A 23,447-nucleotide genomic window follows, 5' to 3' on the forward strand; every position below is an offset into this window, starting at 1 on the left:
GTTCGCACGGTGTCTCTTAGTTATTTCCTTGAGGTTTTACTTCGCCTCGAAGTTTCCAAAAATATCTGGAATGACAATGTTAGTGTTAAAAGTGCTAGCACTCAACAGAAGAGTATCTGTGGGATAGTCACTTTTGGTCCCTAACAGCACTAATCTTTCAAATGTAGTAGTTGTAATCCTGGACCTTCAAAAGAAAAATCGAATTCCAGTAAACCCCATTCTAAAGTTGGTTAACACAATTCTCATTCCTGAGCTTAGGGCAGCTTCACAAATAATAGTTTCCAAAATCACTTCCAATGTAGTATCCGTCACTAAGGTGTGTATGGGCATGGGAGTACAAATTGTTATACCTATGGTTAGCAATACCATAAGTTATAGTTAGTATCCCTAGAAATGACAAAATGATTTTACAGGAGCAGCCTTCCTAGAAACCGTACTTACTCATCCGAACATGTCGTAGGTAGTAGCCAACCTAGGTTACACTATTTGCCACCAGAATGGCAACGTCAGGTATCTAGGAACTGTCAACTAGTATCCAAGCGGTATGATTTCTTTATATTGAAAACACAATGCAATATAAGGGTATCATACCTCATTTCCAGGATGCTGGTTCACATTCTCATAGAGGCAAATAGTATTAAAATACTAGATAAGTGTTAGGTAACAGCAAAACCATCAAAAACGCTAATAGAGGCAATTAGGGCCAAAGGAATCAAATCACCCTCCATGTAGGAGAACAGTAAACCCATGGCAATGTCAACCATATCACCCTCCTAAATGACCAAAACGATCCCGACCTAATCATGAGTACATTATTAGGACACTTTCGCTAGGGTCTTGATTGATCTGAGCACCACCATTCAGTCATATCACTCTTGTTTACTCGTCATGAGACAAAGTTTTTACATATAGCCCTGATGTAGTGAATGCATCATTCCCTTTACCAATCCAATGACACCAGTTAATCCCTAATGCAGTGAATGCACCGTTCTCATTACCAATCCAATGACACTGGTTAATCTTACTTTGTTAGAAATTGTGGACTTCACGTGATCTTAAGAATGGATTGACTACATCACAAACATACCCAGGTGGAGCACTTACTGAAAGTTGTCATTTTCCGATGACCAATTGTCCCTGTGGTGTCAAACATCAGAAACTAAAGCATGAGTTAATCCTCACCACAAAGGTGAAACAAATATTGAGAAAAGTTGTGAGGTCTATTAGCAGGTGTTATAGAGAAAAAAGGCAGTATGGTACGATTTGAGGATGTACATTCTTGACGTCAGTTTCCAAGATCTACATAGGATACCACCAAATTGAGAGGTGGAGTACTCTTTCGATGTACTTCCAGGTATAACACTTGTTTTCCTTAAACCTTCACCATAGAGACCTCTTATCCCATTCATAAAGATGAAATACCAAACCTTAAGATTGCACACTGTTTACCAGGAATTCAATTTGTGACAATTAAAAATCGTTGATCCATGTCTCGAATTTATGGTCTTTCCGACCAACTCTATAAAGCCCAAGCTTTCTTCGAGTTTAATCTGAAGTCTGGTTACGATTAGCTGAAGATCACAAAGGTCCAAGACTCAAGACTTGACATGGACATTATGAATTCTTTGTGATGTCATGAGGGTTGACGAACGCTCCAATATCGTTCATAAACCTGACAGATCGGGCATTCCGCCCATATCCCGACAAATTCATGATAGGATTATCGATAACATCCTTGTTTACTCCAACAACAAAGTCAAACTTTCTAAACATCGACAATCAGTCCTGATCGATTTCAGAGAGAATTAGCTTTACAATGAATTTAACAATTGCCATTTCTGTTTAGATTAAGTTTCTCTTGAGACACATAATCTCAATAGATGTCATTCTTGTCATTCCTAAAAAGATTGCAGTTGTAGAAAATTGAAAATTCTCACAAAGTTTTGTGAAATACGAGATTTCCTTGGTCTTTTCAATTACTTTTGGCGAGTTGTTAACGATTTTTTGGCTATATTGTTTTTCCTCACAAGTTGACCAAGAAGAGTCAATTTAGTTTGAGACGTTGAATGTGAATAAGTTTCTAACTCGGTCGTACAAACTTAGTAGCTGACACCTTCGCTAGAAGAACCTTTTAACTAAATGCACCTTAACCTAAATATCCCATTTCAGTTAGAACTCATGAGTGCTGATGTGACGTTACTTACAAATCATCAAGATACCTCCTTAGCTAATTTCCAAGTTCAACCTGTATATTTTTTACTTGAGATGAAAATGGAGATTGTGTCGTCAGTAAGCAAAAATCTGATCTTTCAGCAAGTCAATGTAGAAAGAAAGAAATTGTTCGAGTTGTTGCAGTCACTTTTTGTATCCGAATGGAAATTGAAGGATATCACTATGGACTTTTTGTACGAGTCACCTTGTACACATGAATACTATAATGATGTTTTAGTGATTGTCGACTGACTCACTAAGTCAACGCATCTTCTACAGGTCCACGAAGACTTCCCTCTAGACCACTTGGTAGAATCCCTCATTTTAGAATTTGTCAAATTCTTTGGCATCCCGATTAGGATCATTTCTGACCGTGATCCCAGTTTCACTTCCAAGTATTGGAAGGCATTCATGTCAACCTTAGGTGCTCGTCTACCCTACATCATTGTGTGTCATTCTTAGACGGACATACAATTTGAGAAAACCGACCAAATACAAAAGATGCAAAGATCTGCAGTTCTTCAATCCTTTGACGAACACCCTATTAATTGAGTCTTTACATTTGGTGATTGGATATCTCTAAAGCTATCATGGTAGCGAGACGTTGTGAACATTGATATGGGGGAAAGTCTAATTTCCTGCCTATCGGATTGAATTAAACTACCATACGAGTTGAAGAGGTTATACACCGACTCGACTGATCGCCACACAAGTGACATTCAAAGTGCACATCGCCCTATTTTCTTGAATTATGGGAGTGCTTTCTCGCGGGTGGCAAGTCTACCCCCATTCTCTATTTGAATTATTCAGTTCGTTTAGTTCTTGCTTGGTCCTTCTTGGTCGTTATGACCTTTTGATGTTGCATCTATTTTTGTTACTTATGTAATATTCCGTTAACTTTAACCCTTGACCGTCACAGTTGTCTAGCGTTGATTTTTTTTTTTTTAATTTTCCCAAGACCCCTTCTAAGGTGTTTCGGCACGTTGGTTCCATTTTCGCACTCCGTTTTCCAAATTCAAATGTTTTAATTGAGTTTTACTAATGAGTCTCTATATTATGTTTATGTGCGATTACTATTGGCAACCCTGCATTTCCTAGATAGAACGGCTACGACCTCGCAAATAACTGTGAGTGGGTCTTTTCATTTTTATGTAAATATATGTATATGTGGTTTTCCCTGACGACTGCTTTAATGTACTATGATGTGACATGCCATGTTTAGCTTTACAAATAGACATTTTGTACACTTTACGTTTATAATATTATTTGTGAGTATTAAACTTGTGGCATGACATCCTTGCATATTATCTGCTCATTATTACATATTTGCACAATGTCTCTTAGTTATTTGTACTGTCCTGGCCAAGGACCAGCTTCACGTGTATGTTCACATGCACTTTTTGAGTTCGCTTTGGATCCAGAGTTGCCAGCTTGTCCCTAGGTTAGATGATTGGACTCGTATGTGATGCGCTTAGCGCCAACTTCACGTGATGTAGTACTAGAACATAAACAACTCTCACTAGTTTCTCTTTTCTCTCTAGCCTGGCTCACTGGTATTTTTTGTTGCATCTCTCTTCTTTCTTTCCCTTTTTTGTATCTCTTCCTTCTTTTCTCTTTTCCTTTCCTTCGTATGTTTCTCACCTCACTACTTTCCTGTATTCTTCAATCTTTTATAGGCAAAAGTCAAGACCTAACAAACGCATCACATGAGTTATTTTAATATATTAATGGGAACCAAAGTCATCAAGTGAATAGTAAACATTAATTATCTTCCAAAATCTTCGTCCATACTACCTTTTCAGTGGGCATTCACACCGCTTTTATAACAAAAATCAAACTGTGCATTGGTGGGGACATATGGTGCATGTTACATGATTCTTAGGTTGGTATGTTGTTGTCTTGGTGAGTGAAAGAGTAGGTGTTTGAATAAAAATTCATTTTTGCTTCAATTAAAACTTAAAAGAAATCAATGTAAGGCTCCCTTGTAGTACACGTCATATTTGTTGAATATTTGAATCCACTTGAGATTCTCTTCATCTTCCTTGTTCATGAAGTGTTTATATGCAATGTACTTGCCTTATGTAACTGTTGATCCTAAAAATTACTTAGCCTACGTGGCGCGCAGGTCGAGTAATTAATAAGCTAACTACATTCTTCAGTTAAATGCGGGGCGTGCCAACTTGTCCGCCGAGCTTAGCCGGGGAGTAAAATGAATGTTGATGTGGCGTTGGGCATACTGTTGACTTCTTAATCTCGCGGTTGCGGCTGAGGAAGGAACACATCTCAGCCTTTGGGTTCTAGACGCCTGAAGATAAAGCTGCTAGTTCTGCGAAGTTCAATATCAAATTCGGCTTTCAATGTAGTAACCCGGTAACACCTCACTTCGCCGAGAAGGCTAATGAGATGACTTCTTCCAACAAGGACTTGGAAATCCTTGTTGATCGAGACTTGGATATATAACCAGTCGGTCTCGAAGCAGTGTTATTTATCCAAACTGAAGGTGCTCCTCCTCGGCTGGTTCTATGGCTCTAATGCTGTTTATCCAAACTAATGACGAAGATGTTTCTGGTTGCCTCCACGGTGCTATTTATCCAAACTGAAAGTGTGTTGGCGGGAAAAAGAAAAAAAATAAGAATCTCAAGGTCTTTGAGAAGTTGTTTGCGCAAGGCAGTTATATGTTGATTTGGAGGGGCTCTTGCACGTTGCACAGTGCCTCATATTTACAGCAGTGAAGTAGCTAACCCATGCAATTCCAGCCTAAAGCAAATCACTCCTCTAAGATAGCTATCACATAAGCCTTTGTCATCATCTTGATATCCTGGAATAGTTGGCAACTGCATTTTCCTTGTATCCAGACCAGATACACTAGTCTTCTGATAAGGCTCGTATTTAGAATTGTTGCCAACTTCAAATTCCTAGCACCACGTGCCATATCTTATCACCCATTCACCAGATCATCTACGATTCTACATGCATGAATTGCATGGAAAATGGTCTCCTAATCCCCTACGTACATGCATGAATCCAGTCCTTTTATCTCCAAACCCACGTGCACCACTTGGAATGTGTGCAACATCAGGATTACTACTTGGTGATACTCATCACCAATCATGTTTATCAAATCCCACTTGTAGCTTTATCCCATTATGATGATGATCAACAAATCCCTCTATTATCCAAAATACAACCTGCATGCATGGTTTTCGGCTATGGAATACGAATTCAGTCCTTATCTTCCTTTATCCCAAACCAATTGGATCGACTAATAATTAATTTTAATAGAATACCATGCACAAGTCAACTCTATAAACGCCAAAGATATTTCCAAAGTAATTACTATAATAGTAATTTCAATTTACAACAAAGTTTCTTTCCTCTCCGAAGTCATCCAACGACTTCAATACAACGGACCGATAGGATAAAATCGGGTTCAAACAGTAACGGATAAAACGAGTGTTAGCGGATGATGAACAAGCCGTCATCAAAAGCACAACCTAGAGGCGGTGTCTCCGACGACATCTCGTTGGGTAGGTCCTCCAAATTTCGGAAGAAGAAGCACTTTTTCAAGGTCATGAATTCAGCTGTTTGTAACAAGTTCTCAATCGGAGGTTCATCCTCATTCAATCGGACGTTCATCCTCATCCTCTTCACAAAACCATCGTACGTTTGATTAATGTGGTTCCACCTAGGCCTGGCATTTTGGACCCAACCCGTTAACCCGACCCGACCCAACCCTTTAATATTTGTATTTGGGTGGATGCTTAACGGGTCAGGTCGCTAACGGGTGAACCCGTTAACAACCCGTTAAATAACGGGTCACTTTGGGTCAATCCGTTAGACCCGTTAGGACCCATTAACACCCGTTAGCACCCGTTAGTTGAGGATATTTTAGTAATTTTAGTAAAGTCTTAATAACAAAAAATAAACTTTATGCAAAAAAAATAATAATAATAATTGTTAACGGGTGAAACGGGTGAAACGGGTGACCCGTTAGCTTAACGGGTCGGGTTCGGGTGACCCGTTAGCTTAACGGGTTGGGTTCGGGTGACCCGTTAACTTAACGGGTCGGATTGAACCCGACCCAAACCCAATAAACCCGACCCGTTTACAGGTCTAATTCCATCGATAGACTTCCTTTCACGCTTTTTAGCCTTTCGCTTTCTACATTGTGATCTCTAAATGAACCGGCCAAATGAATTTAATAATTTCAATTGGGATAGTCATCCTTGCCTCCAAAACTTGAAGCAATATATGATTTAATGAAAACAAAAGAAACAGCAGCATATAATTAGTTCAGAAATTTGGTAAGGCATGCCAGCGGTGGTATATTAGATTGAAGAAAAAGGATGACTAGATGCACCAAATTTAGCCCCTTTCGGATTTTATTATTATATCCAAGTTCTTGAACTACTTTTTCGCACTTTCTCGGATGCGAGATCAACGTCCTAGTTTGCAACCCTCTAAATTAAACATGTGCCTAACAAAACCATTCAAATGGTCACTAATATACTGATTGTAGTAATTTAAACGACCTATGGGACGGGTTGTTAATGTTGGATTTTTTAGGCCCATTTAATTGTGCAGACCTAAAAAGAAGTCATGAGAAGCCCTAAAAAGATCAAGAAGCCCAAAGCCTTAGGGGCTTAGAAGAGAGCGCTCCCGAGTGCTGAAGCCAATTTCCTGTAAGCTCAACTCGACCAAGACATATAAAGAGTTTTCGACCGGTGGGAGGCACATGAGCAGACTGACGGCTGTATTGGAAACTTGTCCTAAGATGAAACGTAAAGATAGTCGGAACGACGCTCATACAAGCAGGGTTGGATAACCAAGGGCGAGCGGGATGCTCGGCATGCATCATTTTGACATAGTGCACCATTTTGGCTTTACACATGTCATTTCATTGCCGAATGTTGGCTTGATAGGTCAAAGGGTGTCAGAGGCCTAGTCTACATAGGTGACATATTAAATGCCAAGTTGGGGAGACCCAAGGCTGGGAGGTTCATTGAGGGCATATATAAAAGGGTGAGGACCATCTGTATGGGGGTCTGATTAAAAAAAGAGAGAAAGAGTTCATGTATTAGCCAAGCGCTATTTTAGTCTTGTAATCAATTAAATCCAAGTAAAATAGTGGAAGTAGCCCAATTTTAAGGGGTGAACCACTTACATCTTTGTGTTCATTTCATTTCAGCCCATATCCCAAACCCACCAAGGGTTCAATATTTTAATTTGTTAACCTACAAATTTTGAGCGTTAACACGGGTGACGGTAATAGCTCAACGGAGGATCCTCTCCGGATCTTCTTTCCTCACATCCTATCCATTCATTGTACATTGTACGGCCAACTTTCGTTAGATCCTGTTTGTGTTTAATTTTAATAAAAAAAATTCAAAATGATTTCTGACCGTACAAAGTATCCCTAAGAAGATCCGGATGGGATCCAAATCCTAGCTCAACATCTATTGCATGGATGACGTCATTGAAACTATATCTTAGGTCCTTTTACTCAATCCATTTGTTACTCCTTTTGCTTACAAATCATATATAAATAGCGTTATTACATTGCATGAAAATCGGAGATTACTCTATTTATAAGGTGGTAAAACACGAAAATCTGCTATAGTATGGTGTAACCTAACCCTATGTTGTCTAATTATAAAATTAAGAGGTAAAAATCATATATGATTAGCAACTTAACATAATATACTCAAATAGTCTGTCTTAATCATAATATATAATTTTCTATGTAGACTTCATGAGGGGGATCAAACTTTGAAGTCAGCGACAATAAAATTAACTTAATAAACAGAATCAACATATAAAAGGTTTCAATCAAATTAACAGAGTCCAAAAACCCGTCATCAATTAATTAGAGATTACCCCACCTCGGTTTCAACCACGTGAAAAAGAGAGATAAAAAGTCAACACATCGTAACGTGATTAGGGTTTATTTTTCATCAACACAAAGATCTAGTGCATTAGGGCAAGGCATGTTAGGCCCATTGGATCAAATCCCAAAAGCGGCATTCAGTTCATTGAAATGCCTCGTCCCCAAACCATACGACCAAATGAAAACACAATCCCACCAAAGACGTAGTCATTAGTCATACACCAACAAACACCGTATCAATAATTAGGTTCAAAGTTCCTGGTCCAAACGCACCTTAAAAGAAGTAACGCCGTGAAATTAGATAGTGTACTTCAAAGGGAAGCATGAGAATTGGGTTCTGAGGGTCCAAAATGCTGGAGGTATGCATCAGCCAACATGTGACCCAACTGAACCTGGGATTTGGTGGTGAGATGCAGATGATCATCTTTGAGCTCCAACCCCTTGGCATCCACGCACACGACGTTTGGGATTTCCATTCCCAATTGGGCCTCCCTCACTTTCTCCATATACTTGTTGTCTCCGGACACAATAGCTACCTGTAAACAAAGTATTAATATCATTTTTAACCGTCTCTAAAATAAAAAACGTATCAATCGCAATATATACTACTTAGTATTAAGGTCTAATAGTATTCCTCTTCACTGGTTAGTGAGAGGTTTAGATTCGATTCTCGCCAAAGTTCAAATTTGAACCACATTATTATTAGCATAGTGTGAGGCTAAGCCCAACCCCTCCCATTAGCGTAGAAAATAATAATTTACCATGTGAGTTTGTAGCATATTCAAAGGAGAGGTCAAATAATGAACACCAAATTTCAATTTGATGATCTAATATGTTATTTTATATTTTAATATATTAATTTTTCAAATCATAGTAAATGCTAAAGGAAATATAAATAGATACACTTATACCAAGCATTTAATGCAAGGCTAGGGAAGGGTAGCTCAAAATTAAATGAAAAAAAAACTAAAATAATTATTTGGCATAGAATTTTGAGGAACCACATCAACTTTTGGCAGAGGGGATGGAATGAAATATAAATCAGATGCTCATGTGCTAATTTCGTTGGAATTACGGACAAAATCAAAACTATTGCGTTTGAAATACAATGGTTAGTAACTAAATGATATGCTTATAAAATGGCCATCAATGCAAAAGACTGAAGAATAATTTACAAGCTCTCCAACCTGGATAATTGGAAGCCAAGGCAAATCAAGATCCTGGCGCACATTCTCAATTAGCTTCACCATGTTCCCCTCGTACGCATCCGCATCATGCTGCGTCGACGTGTCACTCTCCCCTTGGTACCACAACAACCCTTTCATCTCACCCCCGCCTTTCACGCTCTCCCTCGCCCGCTTCACCATACTCTCGTACAAGTGCTCCCCACGCGCCCACTCCTTGATCGCCGTCCCGCCCACCGCGCACGGCACGAGCCCCACCTCCCCCGCACACTCCCTCACCTTGTTCGCGAACGCCATCCCCGGGCCCACGCCGCAAACCTTCTTGGCGTCAATGTCGGCGTGTAGCGGCTCACGCGCGGGCACCCACCGAAGATGCGCGTCGAGGCGGTGGATGGAAGGGTGGGGCTGGCACTCCGACGGAACGACGCCGTCCCATTGCTGGCGATTGTGGTGGTGGTGGTCCCTGAAGACGCCGCCGCGGCCGGCCATGTTGCTCTGGCCGGATAAGATGAAGATCTGTTTGGCGTCGGGGGTTAGGGAGTCCATCCTGGCTCGGTCGGTGTTTGGTTCGTTGTAATCTGAGGGCAGATGAACCGTATTTGTCTTGGAGTTGGTCCAAAATGTCAAGGTAGTAAATAAAGGGGGTTTATCTATGAATTAAAAAACACGAAAGAAAACATCCATTGAATTGAATACTTGGTAGTTCAATAAGCAGGAACATTGTACAAGTATCTAAACTACATATTACGCATTAACAGAAGGATTTTTATCACAAATGGTTCTTAATGTTGATCAAACTCATTATTTTGGTTTTTCACTTTTAAAATCAATCAATAACGTCTCTAACATTCACTATCACACATCAATTTGGTCATTCCGTTTAGATTCCGTCAATTATTCTATTAGTTTGTATGTGGGACAAACAAATCCAATAAAATTGTGACACCTGGATTACACTAAAGAAGGATTTTTACCACAAATAGTCTCTGACATTGATCAAACTCCTCATTCTGGTCCTTGAGTTTCAAAAATCGATAAATGTGGTTCTTAACTTTCACTATCACACATCAATTGAGTCATTTCTATTAAAATTTCGTCAATATTTTTTTGTTAGTGTGCTGATGTGGTCTCACCATTCCAATCATATGGCGTCAAGTGAATTAACTATAAGAAACTATTTTTTTAGAGTGACGTATTCCATGCTGGCATTTCTCTTGCATCCCACAATTCTAATTGGGAAATAAAATTCAATCTAAATTCGATAAAATCGAATCCAAATTCAATTCAAATTTGATACGATCATAACTAACTAAAGATAATGAGGAGTGAGTTTTGGGAGGTCAAGAGCTTTAATGGTGTCATGATGCCTTCCTTTTCTTTTTTAGCATACCTAGATGAAAACGATGATGCCTTTTTTTTTCTTTTAGTTTTAGTTTTTAATTTCTTATTTTACTTTTAGTTTTAAATCTTTAAAAAAAATTATAGTTAATCCATGTTGCGCCATATGATTGAATTAATGGGACCATATTGTCACAGCTCGTCCAGAAGTAAATTATCGATGACGTGAATTGAATATTTTACCCTTGGATGTGAACGTTGTGGTGTGTTATGCATGTAGATGGGGATTCAAACTTGCATTTTTTCCCTAATTTTTGGAAGAAATTAGAAAGGAATTTTTGTGGTTTTGGTTGGTGACCCACGTGGACCACACACACACACAAACTCTCATTCTCTCTTCTCTCCCGTGCTCTCTCCCTCGGACTCACTCTCTCTCTCTCCTTCCCTCACGTACGAACGAACGCCAAACTCACACTTCAAGCATGGATCGACGTCAAGAAGGTAAGATTCAAATTCCTTGCATGTCCCTGAGTTCGAATATGTCATTTTTAGTACTTGAAACCTTGAAAAGCCTGAGAAACCATAACCTCCGATTTGAGGTACTATTCATGCAAACGTAAAATCTCATGTTTTGGGGGATTTCAAGCTTATAGGTAGCTTACGGAGGTCCTTACGAGGCTAGGAGTGGTTCATTGGAAAATTTTGGACGTCAGAATAACAAGAGCGACGAGTTTTAAGTTTGGCCGGAATATAAAAGCTTTTTCCGACGGGTTTCTGGCGATTTCAGGGCTCGACTCAGGTATGGTTTGATTCGTCTTTAAAATGATTCAAATTTCATAAAGTTTGGTGTTGAAATGAGGTAGAAATTAGGGTTAGAAGTTTTTCCAGAAATCGGCGAACAGTTTCCGGCATCAAGTGACTCGTCGGGGAAGAAGGAGCATATTCCGTCAGTTTGAACGGAATATGCTAATGGTGTAAGGTAACGCCGTTAATTTTTAGACGGAATATTCCAGATTTTAACGGAATATTCCCTAACGCCGTTACTGCCACTGTCAGTGTGCCAAGCACATGCCTGCACGTGGGCGGCGCATCTGGCTGTGCCTTGGCCTGCACGTGGGTGGTCGGAAAATTTTTCTAAAAATATGGGGATGTTCGTGGAGTTGTGTAAATCACGTTGGTATATTCAAACATCCCATTTGAGCATTGTATGAGAAGTTATTAGTTAGTTTTGGTTAGGTGCTTTAAATTAACGTTTATTCAGTTAATTCGCATATAGGTGAGACTTATCCCGAGGACGAGCACAGTCAAGGGTGACTCGGGGGCTACGACCCTTCGACATACTAGTGAGTGGGCTTTTGATTTTCAGTATACCCTTATATACTTGATATTTTCTCAGAAAATGCATTTAAATGAAAATATGCCTTGAATGTCATGCATATAGATTTATATTTTGTAATTGCTAGTATATGATGCATAATATATAATTGTGGTGCTGTGGACGCTCAGGTAAGTACCAAGTGAGTTATGTTTGGTTATGTGAATCATCGATGATGTGATATGTGATTGAGAAACATTGAGCTCATAAACCTGCACCTAGAGTGGTTATGATTTAGCTAGAGATATGGCACAGGCCTGTTATTGATGTCACCTCCCGCACCATATGCTCACATTGGATCCAATTTAGGTGTACAGTTTTGTCGTACAGACCATCATAGGTGGTTCCGACTCGTAGGTGACTAACAATTTATCGCCCAGCTATTATGAGAAATTAGTATTGAGCATAATTATATTACACCCAATATTGTCATACAGACCTTCTCATTGGTTCCAACTCGAGTTCAGTAGAGTGCCGTATAGGTCCTCGTAGTGACTCCGGCTAGATTTGACTATTGAGTTATGAATTCAGCCGTACAGACTTCCATAGGGGTTCTGGCTAACATGATATATCTCCATGAATTTATTCTCTCTTGAATTACTTACTCTGTTATATATTGGCATGTCATACTTATGATTATGAATATGTGAAGCATGATTTGAATTGATATATTTTCATATATATTTATGCATATGTTTATATTCTACTTCTGGGAAAATTTATACATGTTTTACAGCGAGAGGTTAAAACTGTTGAGAAATGAAATGGTTTTGTAAAACATTTGTTTTTGCCCACTCACATTTTCTGTTTTGCGCCCCTCCAGTTTTTAGGTAGACTGTTGTTGGTGGCGTACAAGGATTCCGACGGTTCTGACCTATTAAAATAATTGTAGGACATCTTATGGTACTGTATAATTAGTACTTGTCCTACTGGACTGCACCTAGACTTTCTATGCTCTGAATAGGAGAATTTACACTTGTATTTCACTCCTAGCACTTCCTGTTTAATAGTGCACATTAGTAGCTTTCAGTTTTAATTTAGTCGTATATTTCTTATCTTAATTGCTTCCACACTGTGCACATGGCTACGTCACCCTCACGTGACGGCCAGTATGCCTCGATTCCGGTCGGGGTGTGTCAATATTGTCACACTTGCATAAAACATTGACGAAATTTTAACGGAATGACTAAATTGATGTGCGGTAGTGAAAGTCAAGGACCAAATTTATTGATTTTTGAAACTCATGAACCAAAATGAGGAGTTTGATCAATGTCATGAACCATTTGTGATAAAAATCATTCTTTTCTGTAATTAATATGTCACCATTTTATTGAATTTGTGGGTCCCACATACAAACTAACGTAATAATTGACGGAATATAAATGGAATGACCAAATTAATGTGCGGTAGTGAATGTTAGGGACAACATTGATTGATTTCGAAAGTTATGGACCAAAATGATGAATTTGGTCAATCTCAGGGACCGTTGGTGATAAAAACTCTTAATATAACTTTGTTTGTCAGTTAAAAAATAGTGAAAATACTATTTAGTCTTCTATCACAAAAAATTAAATAAGGGCAATAACGTAAATTTACAAAACAAAATTTTATTGTTTACTAATTTTAAAAAATTAAAAAAATAATAAATAAATTAAACCTCTCTCCCTCTCCCCCCACTCCCACCTTCTTTCTCACTCTCTTCCTCTCTCTCCTGCAATTTTAAAAACAAAAATAAAAAATTTCATACACACTTTGTGTGTGGGCATATACTAGTTAAATTAAAAAGTAAACATAAAAAAATAAAAAAATAAACCAGGAATCCGTCAAATCCATTCATATAGAATGAGAAGAGAACAATATACGAAAAATTATTTGTACCACGTTTACAAATTGCATTGTGAATTTGTTGACTCTAAAACCTACCAAGCTTACGTGGGGCATAGACCGAGTAACTAGAAGATAATTACGTTCTTCTGATGAATGCAAGCATGCCAACTTTTGGTAGAATTAATGTGGTGGTGGTGTAGAGCGCGCTTCTGACTCTTATATCTGAGCGATAAGGAACACGTATGTCTTGGCCTTGGGTTCTAAACCCTGAAGACAACGTTGCTAGTCATTGTGAAGTTCACATAAGGTCCGGCTTTCAATGTGCCAAACACTCAAGTAATCTAGTAACACCCCACTTCGCTAAGAAGGTTGATAAGATGACCTCTTTTAATGAGAAGACCAAGGACTCTTTAGTTGCTGATACTTAGATAGCCAAGTATGAAGTGGTGTTGTGTCGAATTTGAAGCAGTGTTGGGCTGAATTTGAAGCAATGTTGTTACTCCAGACTAAGGATGCTGCTCCTGATTCTATAGCTCCAATACCGTTTATTTCTGAAAGTATGAGAGAGAGGTTTGTGTAAAGTGGCATTTGTGTGTGGAGTTGAAGGTCTTTTTCACATTGCAAAGCGTCTTGCATTTAGAGAACTCAAATTGCTCAGCCATGAAATAAAGTATCCCAATTCCACTCTAACGTGATAAAAGAAGTAGGATTCTCTCCCCTCTCCTTCTTTCCACATCAAAATTTTGTGTTAATTTTTTAATAGGGAAGAGAATGAGAATAAAAGGGAGAGAATAAAAAAATAATGAAAATAAAAGCGAAAAGAATCCTACTAAAAATCCTCTTGGTAAACATTCCTCCGCCTTAATCAGCCAAAGTCGGAATTTGTTGGCGCAGTGTCATACCCTTTTCTGATTTTTGCAGCACCAATCTATTCCAAATATTGGGACCAGGATCCTCTCCTGAGCAGTTCCCTAGGGATCCCGCAATCATATCCGTTCATTGTATATCGTGCGGTAAGAAATTATTTAAAATTTAAATTTTAAAATTCAAATATGCATAGTACTTAACGAAAATTAACCGCACGATATAAAATGAACGGACAAGGTTGCGGGATCCCTAGGGAACTGCTCAAGAGAGGATCCTGGTTCCAAATATTATACCTAATCTTTAAAAGGGAACTTTAACGAAAAGCACCTGGTACTGTTCACTTTAACGAAAAACCATATTTTTACACTAAAAAGTCAATCCTGGTATTATTCACTTTACCCTTTATTTTGTCCTTATCATTAAAACTCAAAGTTTTCAAGCCATTTTTCATTAGTTTTCCTATCTTTTTTAAATGCCTAAACAAAAGTCCACGTGGACCTTCGTAGTACAAATTTTCATGCACCAATGAAATTCCAGAATGCATCATCATCTAAACTTCCATGCGGATATCACCTCATACTCAAACCCCCACACTAATTAAGCAAAAGTTCCGCACCGAAAATATATAACAATTGTACTACAAATACGAAAATCTTTTCGGTGTGAATGTAATATGGATCTGGCTTCTTTGTCCTCCCAATTCCCAATACATTTCCATCTCTTCTTATTTGTACGTTTACGGTTAATTTACATTAACATTTTATATCACTATTATTTTTTGTTTTATTATCTCTATAAAAAAATCAATATAAAATGTTGTTATAGCTTAACCGTGATCGTACAAAATAGAAGAGAATAAGAGTGTATTTGAACTGAAAGGGCAGAGAAGCCAGGTCTACGTAATATATGCGCGTAATTGGTGCATTATCTAGATAATGTGGTCCCTCTAATTTTACTTTTTTGGGGAAGAAGCATCGCTGTCTTGCTATAAGCCAGACTAGCTAGCAAAGGCAGAGGAGTATGGCTTGTCAATATTAAGTACATGAGAGATTTTTTAATTTGATCAGAATACAATGTGCTAAATCACGTGTTTATTATACAAATGATAAAATATGTATATTAAAAAATTAATAACTTAAAGGCTTGGCCGAACCATTCCTCTTCTAAGTATAAAAATATCGATGTATTCAAAACTTTCCACCACTTATATAATAACACGTAATATACCACTTGTATTCTCTTCACAACGAAAATTTTCTCCAAGTATACGGATTCTCTGGGCTCTACTGTTTCAGCTTTTTCAAGCAGGAAAAAGATTTTCCAATTTTCAATGGTTCACGTGAAGTTTATTAAGCTCACTGATTTGGAATTTGTAATTAAACAGAGTGTGTAGTGACAGTAGAGACTGAAACAGATGAGGATCCTCTTTGTGAGGATTTTAGAGAACTTCACATCCTAGTCGTTCATTGTATATCGTGCAATCAGTTTTCATTAGGTACTATTTGTGTTTAATTTTATATTTAAAATTCAAAATAATTTCTAACCACACGATGCACGATGAACGGTTAAGATGTGAGAATCTCTAGGATCTCCATAATTTAGATCCAAATGGGATCCAAATCCATTGAAAACAACTTGATTAGTTTAAGAAAACACGATGAGGATGGTCCTCTTTGTGAGTATCCTCATATCATATCCGTTTAACGTACATCATCTGATCAGTTTTAGTCAGATACTGTTTGTGTTTAATTTTAAATAAAAAATTTTAAATAATTTTTTATTTTGACTATGTAATTTCATCTTTATCTCCATTTACATTTGTATAAGGGTAGTGCGAAATACTAAATTTCTAAATCAAATTTATTCTTCTTAACTCCTTTGCATAAATTGCATGATATTATCCCATCCAATCATTTGCCTTATCCATATCACATGATAAGACCACTCTAGTCAGACGCCATATCCAATCCACACGCTCGCATGCAAACATCGCAAATGAATTGTACTGCTTCCATATCAGAGACATAGTTTGCATTCCATTTACCTCATCTCGCATAAGAAAAAGTCAAGGTAATTTAATACATTATTAAGAAATAATATTATGATTAAAAAGTCATAATATTATCCCTCAACAATATCTAAAAATTATTTTAACAGTTCTCTCATCCATCAATTTAAAATCCTGCTCATTCAACCGTTTTGATTACAACACAAACCGATATTTCAACGGAAACCTAACACTTATCAGCAAATAGACACAAGCTACGCCTTTACAATTATGTGAACTTGTAGCTTCTTGACTAACCTAATTGTTATATTTTTTTTAACAAACAATATCTACATTAAGAAGTGGAGAATAGGCTAAGCCTCATAATATCTAGTAATAATGTGGTTCAAATTTGCTTTTAACGATAATCAAATCTAAGATCTTTCACTTATAAATAAAGAATAATACTACTATATTGTAATACTAAGTGGCATAAATTATTAAACTATATGAACATTTCTTATGGCTTTTACGCAACGTTCAACTCAACAAAATAAAAATAAAATAAAAGCAAATGCATGCTTAACATAAACAAAGCCACTTTTGTGGGACCTCAACATACATTAGTTTGAAGAAGTGGAACTACTTTTGTCTAGGATTTGGAAGGCTTCTTTCATGGTTGGTCTTTTTTGTGGGCTAAAACTAGCACAACTAAACCCTAATTTCAAACAAGCCAGCAAGGCATCTTCCCTGCCCTCCACCTCAGCCCTAATCGCCAAGTCAACCATTATTAAAATTCGAATTTTCTCCTCCGTCCGCGTACCCGGTGTCCATTGGGCAACCAATTCTCGTTCCGAAGGTATCCTTCCCGTGAGAAGCTCAAGCAAAACTATACCAAAAGAATACACATCCCACTTGGGGTTTGGCTTCAAGTTCTTTAGGGACTCCGGTGCTTGATACGGCGAAGATGCGCTCCCCGCTCCCGCGGATGGCATTGCGCTGGGGCTGCCACCAATTGGGAGCACATCATGTGTACCTTCGCGAGTGGCCATGGATTTTAGGCTTCCAAAGTACCCCCGGGCTGAACCACTAGCTTTTTGACCAATCGTGTTACCTAACACCAGCTTATCAAGGCCGAAATCGCTAATTATAGGTTCCATATCAGAATTTAAAAGAATGTTGCTAGGTTTGATATTTCCATGCACATGTTTCTTCTCATGGATGTACGCCAGCCCCCTTGCAACCCCTCTTGCTATCTTCATCCGAGTTTCGAGAGGTAGATGACACGGCGATGACCCTGATCTTCCTACAAAAAAATTCAAACATGTTTGAGATCAACCACACTAGTACAAGAAATTCATGAGGGATAAGGAACACACTAATTAACACAAAAGTTCCGCACCGAAAACATAGAACAATTGTACTATTGACTACAAATACGAAAGACTTTTCAATTTGAATGTAACATGCGAGCAATTGCCGCGTTATCTAGATAATATGGTCCCTCTAGTTTTACTATTTTGGGGGAAGAAGCATCGCTATCTTGCTATAAGCCAGACTAGCAGACGCAGAGGAGTAGGGTTTGTCAATGTCAAGTACCAATGTGGACATGGATTCTCTGGGCTCTACTGTTTCAACTTTTTCTAGCAGGAAAATGATTTTCCAATTTTCCATGGTTCACATGCAGTTATTAAGCACACATAATTTAACTAACATACGCCAAAAAGGGAGAGGAAAGAGAGCTTACTGGTGTTGGTGGTGGCAAGGCTGCCATTGGAGACATAGTCATAGATAACAAGCTTCTCATCGTCTCCCCAGTAAAACCCACGAACCCTAACCAGATTCGGATGCCTCACCTTCGCAATGGCCCGCACTAGGCTCTCGAAATCCCTCATCTTCAAAACCCTACACTCTCCTATCCTCCTCACAGCAAGCTCAGTCTTGTCCTCCAGCACTGCCTTGTACACAATGCTTGGGCCACTGGCTCCCAATATATAAGCTGATGCTTTCAGCAGTGTCTCGAGCTCAAGCTCCGGTTGGTCCCCACCTTCTACCGTCACCAAGACGCCGCTTTTCTGAGCCTCCCCGTTCGGATTGTGCAGACCACCTACTGGTCCATTTTTATCATCATGGTCACTGTCTGAGCTTGTTGCCTCTGATTTCTCTTCCCCTTTTATTGTTATGCATGACCATGCTGCGGATTTTGCTGCATTGTGTCAAAGGTATTAATTATCGGTGTCCACAGAAATATCGATAGTATGAAAATACAGAACTACACACAATATCAAGAGTTTGAAAATACAAAAAAGTGCAAAAAATTGATACCAAGAGAATGATATAAAAACTTTGAATGAAATTAATGCACTAAATCGAATCTAATATCGTAAACATTGATGTGATGGGAAGTGATTTTTGCAGTGCTTTTTCTACTCATGTTTTTGTTTTCCTAGGCTTAACTTTCATAAATGAAAGGAGAATTACGCTTTAACGAAAATAGACAAGATATCAATATTGAGAGAAATAATAAAATGTACTAAATAAAATTGTAATCTAATATCAATTCCAAAACTTTTTATTTTTTGGTCAAGAATAAATTTTATTATATTAGAGGTTAGATTAACCACCGACAGGATTTGAACTCACGTCATCATATAGGTACAACATCTTTAAAATGTCACTGCAATCAATTCCAAAACTTAGTGCATACCTTTTTTATCTGGGTCTTGTTTTGTGACAACTTTTGGTTTCATTTCCGGGTCTTTGGCACTACTGCCTCTTGAGTTGAGACTTTTTCTCTTCCTAACGTGGTAGACATAGAGAATGACTAATCCAAGTACAGCTATTCCGGCCAAGTCTCCAACCACAATGCCGGCGATCGTGCCGGGTTTCAGCCCGGTCTGCGATTGATTCCGAGTCCCATTTGCTCCCCCAGAAATGTTCGTTTCTGGGCCGTTATCAAACGTTCTGGGAATGGCAGCAATCGCCGGAGAAGAACTGGTACTAGTTGCCATATTCGGCGGTGTGGACAGAGTAGAAGGAATGGGACAGAGGGTCTTCAATGGCTTCCCACAAAGCTCACTGTTTCCTGCAAACTGCTTTGTTTTCTGACTGAGCAGAGCCGGCGAGTCGGGAATCGGTCCGGTCAAATTGTTGAAGGAGAGATCAATGGTGGAGTTCTCCGAAACCCTTTTCACGAAACCAACAGGAATTTTTCCAGAGATTTTGTTGTAGGAGAGGTTCAAGTAGCGCAGGTTTTCGCCGCCGAAGTCGAGAGGCAGAGTCCCGTTGAGGAGGTTGGAGGAGAGATCTAAAACCTCAACGGAATTAAACCCAGCTGGGAGATTTCCGGTAAAGTAATTACTCCTCAGAGAAATTATGGTGAGGTTTTGTAAAGAGGTGAGATTTTCTGGGATGTCTCCGGCCAAGTCATTGCCGGAGACGTTGAGAAACTGGAGGCTTTTGAGGCCCGAGACGAACTCATCCGGCAGGTCGCCGGAGATGAAATTGTTGGAGAGGGAGAGGACCTGAAGCTCTGAGGCATTGAAGAGGGTGACAGGCAGAGACCCATTGAAGAAATTGTTGGAAAGATCGAGTCTCTGGAGGTGTTGGAGTGAACCCAGCTCGGGTGAGATTGAACCCACCAGGTGGCTGTTGGGGAGGACTAAGCTGGTGACTCTGAACATGTCTGGGGTACCTGGGTTTCCCAGATGGGTGCACGTGACGCCAATCCAGGAACATGGGGTTTCGTCTTCGTAGTTCCAGTTGTCAAGGACTGAGAGCGGGTCGCTGATGATTGAGTACTTGAAGGAAAGCAGCAGAACCCCATCTGAGTTGAGAGCAAATGCTGAGGGAAGAAGAAGAAGAAGAAGAAGACGAAGAGGAAGAAAAATGGAAGCAACCCTCCACCAGGTCATGATTGTTTCTTGAGCTGGGTGAAGATGAGCATGCGGGGTTTAATGGTTTATGGAGGTAGAAAAAGGGTTGAGAGAGAGAGATGGTGGCCAACTGCAGGTTGTTGTTTTGGTCAACAAATCTTAAAGGGATTAAGGAAACCGAGAAGTTTGGGGTTTAGAGAAAAAGAGAAAAGATGGTTTTGATTCTGTTCTTCTTTCTTTCTGCCAACTCTGAGGGAGAGTTTGGTAGGAGAGGAAAGCTAAGAGGGAATCTTGTTTCATGTAGGGCGGAAGACAAGCAAGTGAGATGGAGCCCATACTGTATTTTACACATGAGTTTGGGCTCGTTTGGATATGCTTTTAAAATTGTTGAAAGCGCTTTTTGAATACCAAATGTACTTTTAAGTGCTTTCAACAAGAAGCACCAATTATGTGCTTCTTACAAGAAGTATTTTAAGTGTTTTTTTCAGGATTTACTTGCATTTTTACTAAAAATTAGTTCCAAAAACATTTTCATCAAAAGCGCTTTTAGCTATTTTAAAAACACATCTAAATGAGCTTTTAAATTCTACCATCATGTTTGGGTATTCACATGGAAATTTGATCTAATTGGACTGCCTTGGCACTTTTAACCACCACGGATTGTCTAGTAGTTGAGGATGAATTCTAGGTCTGCATTTCATATAGCACATTTTGGGTTTGATTCGTGGCACTGGTGAATCACACAATGGTGGTCAGGGGAGGTTGAAATGCATCCGCGAGTCTTTTTGGGCCCTGAAAGGGTGGACTGCTATGGTGAAACTATCAATTGGTCCTTTTTTTTGAAAATAAGAAAGGAAAATGGAAAAAGAAACTGGGAATGACTTGTATAAAATGAGAATGTCAAAGGGGAAAGGGATTGTGACTACCCGTCCCTAATTTTCCTATGTAATTTATCCCCTAGTATGTGTTGACGATTATGCCCTTGTTGGCAAGTGACGTGGACGCGTTTATTTCCCTTAAATTATTTATTTCCTTGTATCGCATTTAAATTGTGCATGCTAATACGAGTCAGTATAGATTTAAAAGTGTAAAAATATCTACTTCGGATAGATTTCGATTTCCTTTTACTGTAGGAAATCTGAAATCCCATCCTTTGGATTCCCTTTTTATCCTACCCGTGCATCCCCTTCATTATTTATTCAACCAATCCCATCTATCCCTACACTCTAGCAACCAATCATCCCATGCTCTCCCTCCTTTCTGTCACCAATCAGAAAAAGGAAAGAAAAAAAAAAGGACATCTCTCTCTCTTCCTTCTCTCCCTCGCCAAGCTCTCCCTTCTTCTCTACAAGCTCATCAACTCTCTTCACACCTGTAAACGTGACAAACAAATTACACTATCATTCTCATCTCGATCCCAGGAACTCAACCATACCCCTGGTTCACGTGTTGACTAAGTTTTGGTCATCCAACTCGGAAGGTTCAACTCGGCAAGTTCGATATAACGATTTTCAGGCCATTCACGGCTTAGGTAAGCCTCGAGAAACCCTTAGAACCTTCATTTCAATTCTATGGGTTGATATTGAACCTTTGTTTGTGTTTTGAACGTTTGGTTTTACCCAGAAAACTCGAGAAGAAAATCTGCACGTTTTTTATTCCAGTCAAGACCGTGACCATTTGGTCACTTTCAACCCATTTTTCCGATCAACCTTGACCACAAGTGAACTCCTATTAGGTACAAACTTGTTCTCTACATTCCTAACTTCAAAATGGCTTTTGAATCACTACGTTCGATTAAGTAGCGAGTTCGAAATCAACTCTAAAAGTTAGGAAGAAATTTCCAGTTTTCTGGAAATCTGCAACCGTGGTCATTTGGCCACTTTCAGGCCAAATTTCTGAATAGCACGAACCGTATTTGAATTTTCTATGAATTGGGATCGATACATCACATTCCTAACTTTAATTTGGCTTTTGTAGAAGTGTTTTTGGTTGAAAATCGAGCTCTGGAAGTTGGCCCAAAAATCTGCAAAACTGCAGAAATTCGCGAGGAAGGCGAGTACGCTTATACTCGCAGGCGCATGACCTGTTTGTACAACCCCTTTGGGCGGCGTGTGACTGTGCATCCGACCTCTGGCCAGCATATGGTCGACACGTGTGTGTCCGTGACGTCGAGTAGATCGATTTCATATATTTAAACCCTACGTTTGAGCAAACTATGGGGGTTTTATTTAGGTTTCCATTATGTGCTTTAATTAGTTTTATTTTAGTTGTTTCACATATAGGGGAAACTTATCCCGATGATTTATGAGGCCAAGTTAAGCTCGAGGGCTATGACCCAGCAACATACTTGTGAGTGGGCAGTCTGTTTTTATACCTATACATATTATAGTTTCCATAAATGCGTATTTACTTCATTTTACGCCTATATTACCTAGTATCATTATTGTGATTGAATTGTGATAAATGCTGCTATATGGTTGAGATATTAATGTCATGACATTCATACATACTTGTATACATGCTCATCTTGTTGCACCTTGGTGTTAGTACTCGCCCCAGGGCCAGGGCCAGTTATTCACGAGTATGTTCACATCGCACCGTTCGCTAGCCTTGGATCCAAGTTAGGTGCCAGTCTTGTTGGGTAGATTGCATTAGGCAATCCAACTTGTATGTGATGTGCTTCTACACCAGTCTTCACGTGATCGTAATACTAGAATATATTGATTACACTCAGTCCTGTTCGTGTCAGAAATTATTTGTTCGAACTCGTGTGTCAGCTTAAATGGATGAGCACTTAGCTATACTTGATTATCACATGATTATATTATTATGGCATTTGATACATCATATCTTGGCATATATTGGGTTATAACTCTGTTATAGTATTGTTGATTTA

The 23,447-nt window shown here is 38.9% G+C and overlaps 2 protein-coding genes and 1 long non-coding RNA gene across 3 annotated transcripts; 1 reads left to right on the plus strand and 2 right to left on the minus strand.

Annotated features, from left to right (window-relative positions):
* Positions 1-8,001: 8,001 nt before the first annotated feature.
* On the minus strand, positions 8,002-10,007 carry LOC126586894 (probable carbohydrate esterase At4g34215). Its single transcript, XM_050251858.1, has 2 exons — positions 9,286-10,007; positions 8,002-8,634 (listed from the first exon to the last, which is right to left on the minus strand). The coding sequence occupies exons 1-2, from the start codon at positions 9,826-9,828 to the stop codon at positions 8,410-8,412; spliced, it is 768 nt and encodes a 255-aa protein (XP_050107815.1). The 5' UTR covers positions 9,829-10,007; the 3' UTR covers positions 8,002-8,409.
* A 7,229-nt stretch (positions 10,008-17,236) lies between these two features.
* On the minus strand, positions 17,237-20,808 carry LOC126586893 (receptor protein kinase-like protein At4g34220). Its single transcript, XM_050251857.1, has 3 exons — positions 19,384-20,808; positions 18,424-18,882; positions 17,237-17,982 (listed from the first exon to the last, which is right to left on the minus strand). The coding sequence occupies exons 1-3, from the start codon at positions 20,588-20,590 to the stop codon at positions 17,300-17,302; spliced, it is 2,349 nt and encodes a 782-aa protein (XP_050107814.1). The 5' UTR covers positions 20,591-20,808; the 3' UTR covers positions 17,237-17,299.
* Positions 20,809-21,461: 653 nt separating this feature from the next.
* Positions 21,462-22,976, plus strand: LOC126586895 (uncharacterized). The gene is made up of 3 exons (XR_007610925.1): positions 21,462-22,082; positions 22,175-22,286; positions 22,529-22,976. It is a non-coding gene; the product is annotated as an uncharacterized LOC126586895 (long non-coding RNA).
* Positions 22,977-23,447: the final 471 nt, after the last annotated feature.

The sequence above is a fragment of the Malus sylvestris genome, chromosome 10 (assembly GCF_916048215.2).
Source record: "Malus sylvestris chromosome 10, drMalSylv7.2, whole genome shotgun sequence".
NCBI lineage: Eukaryota > Viridiplantae > Streptophyta > Magnoliopsida > Rosales > Rosaceae > Malus > Malus sylvestris.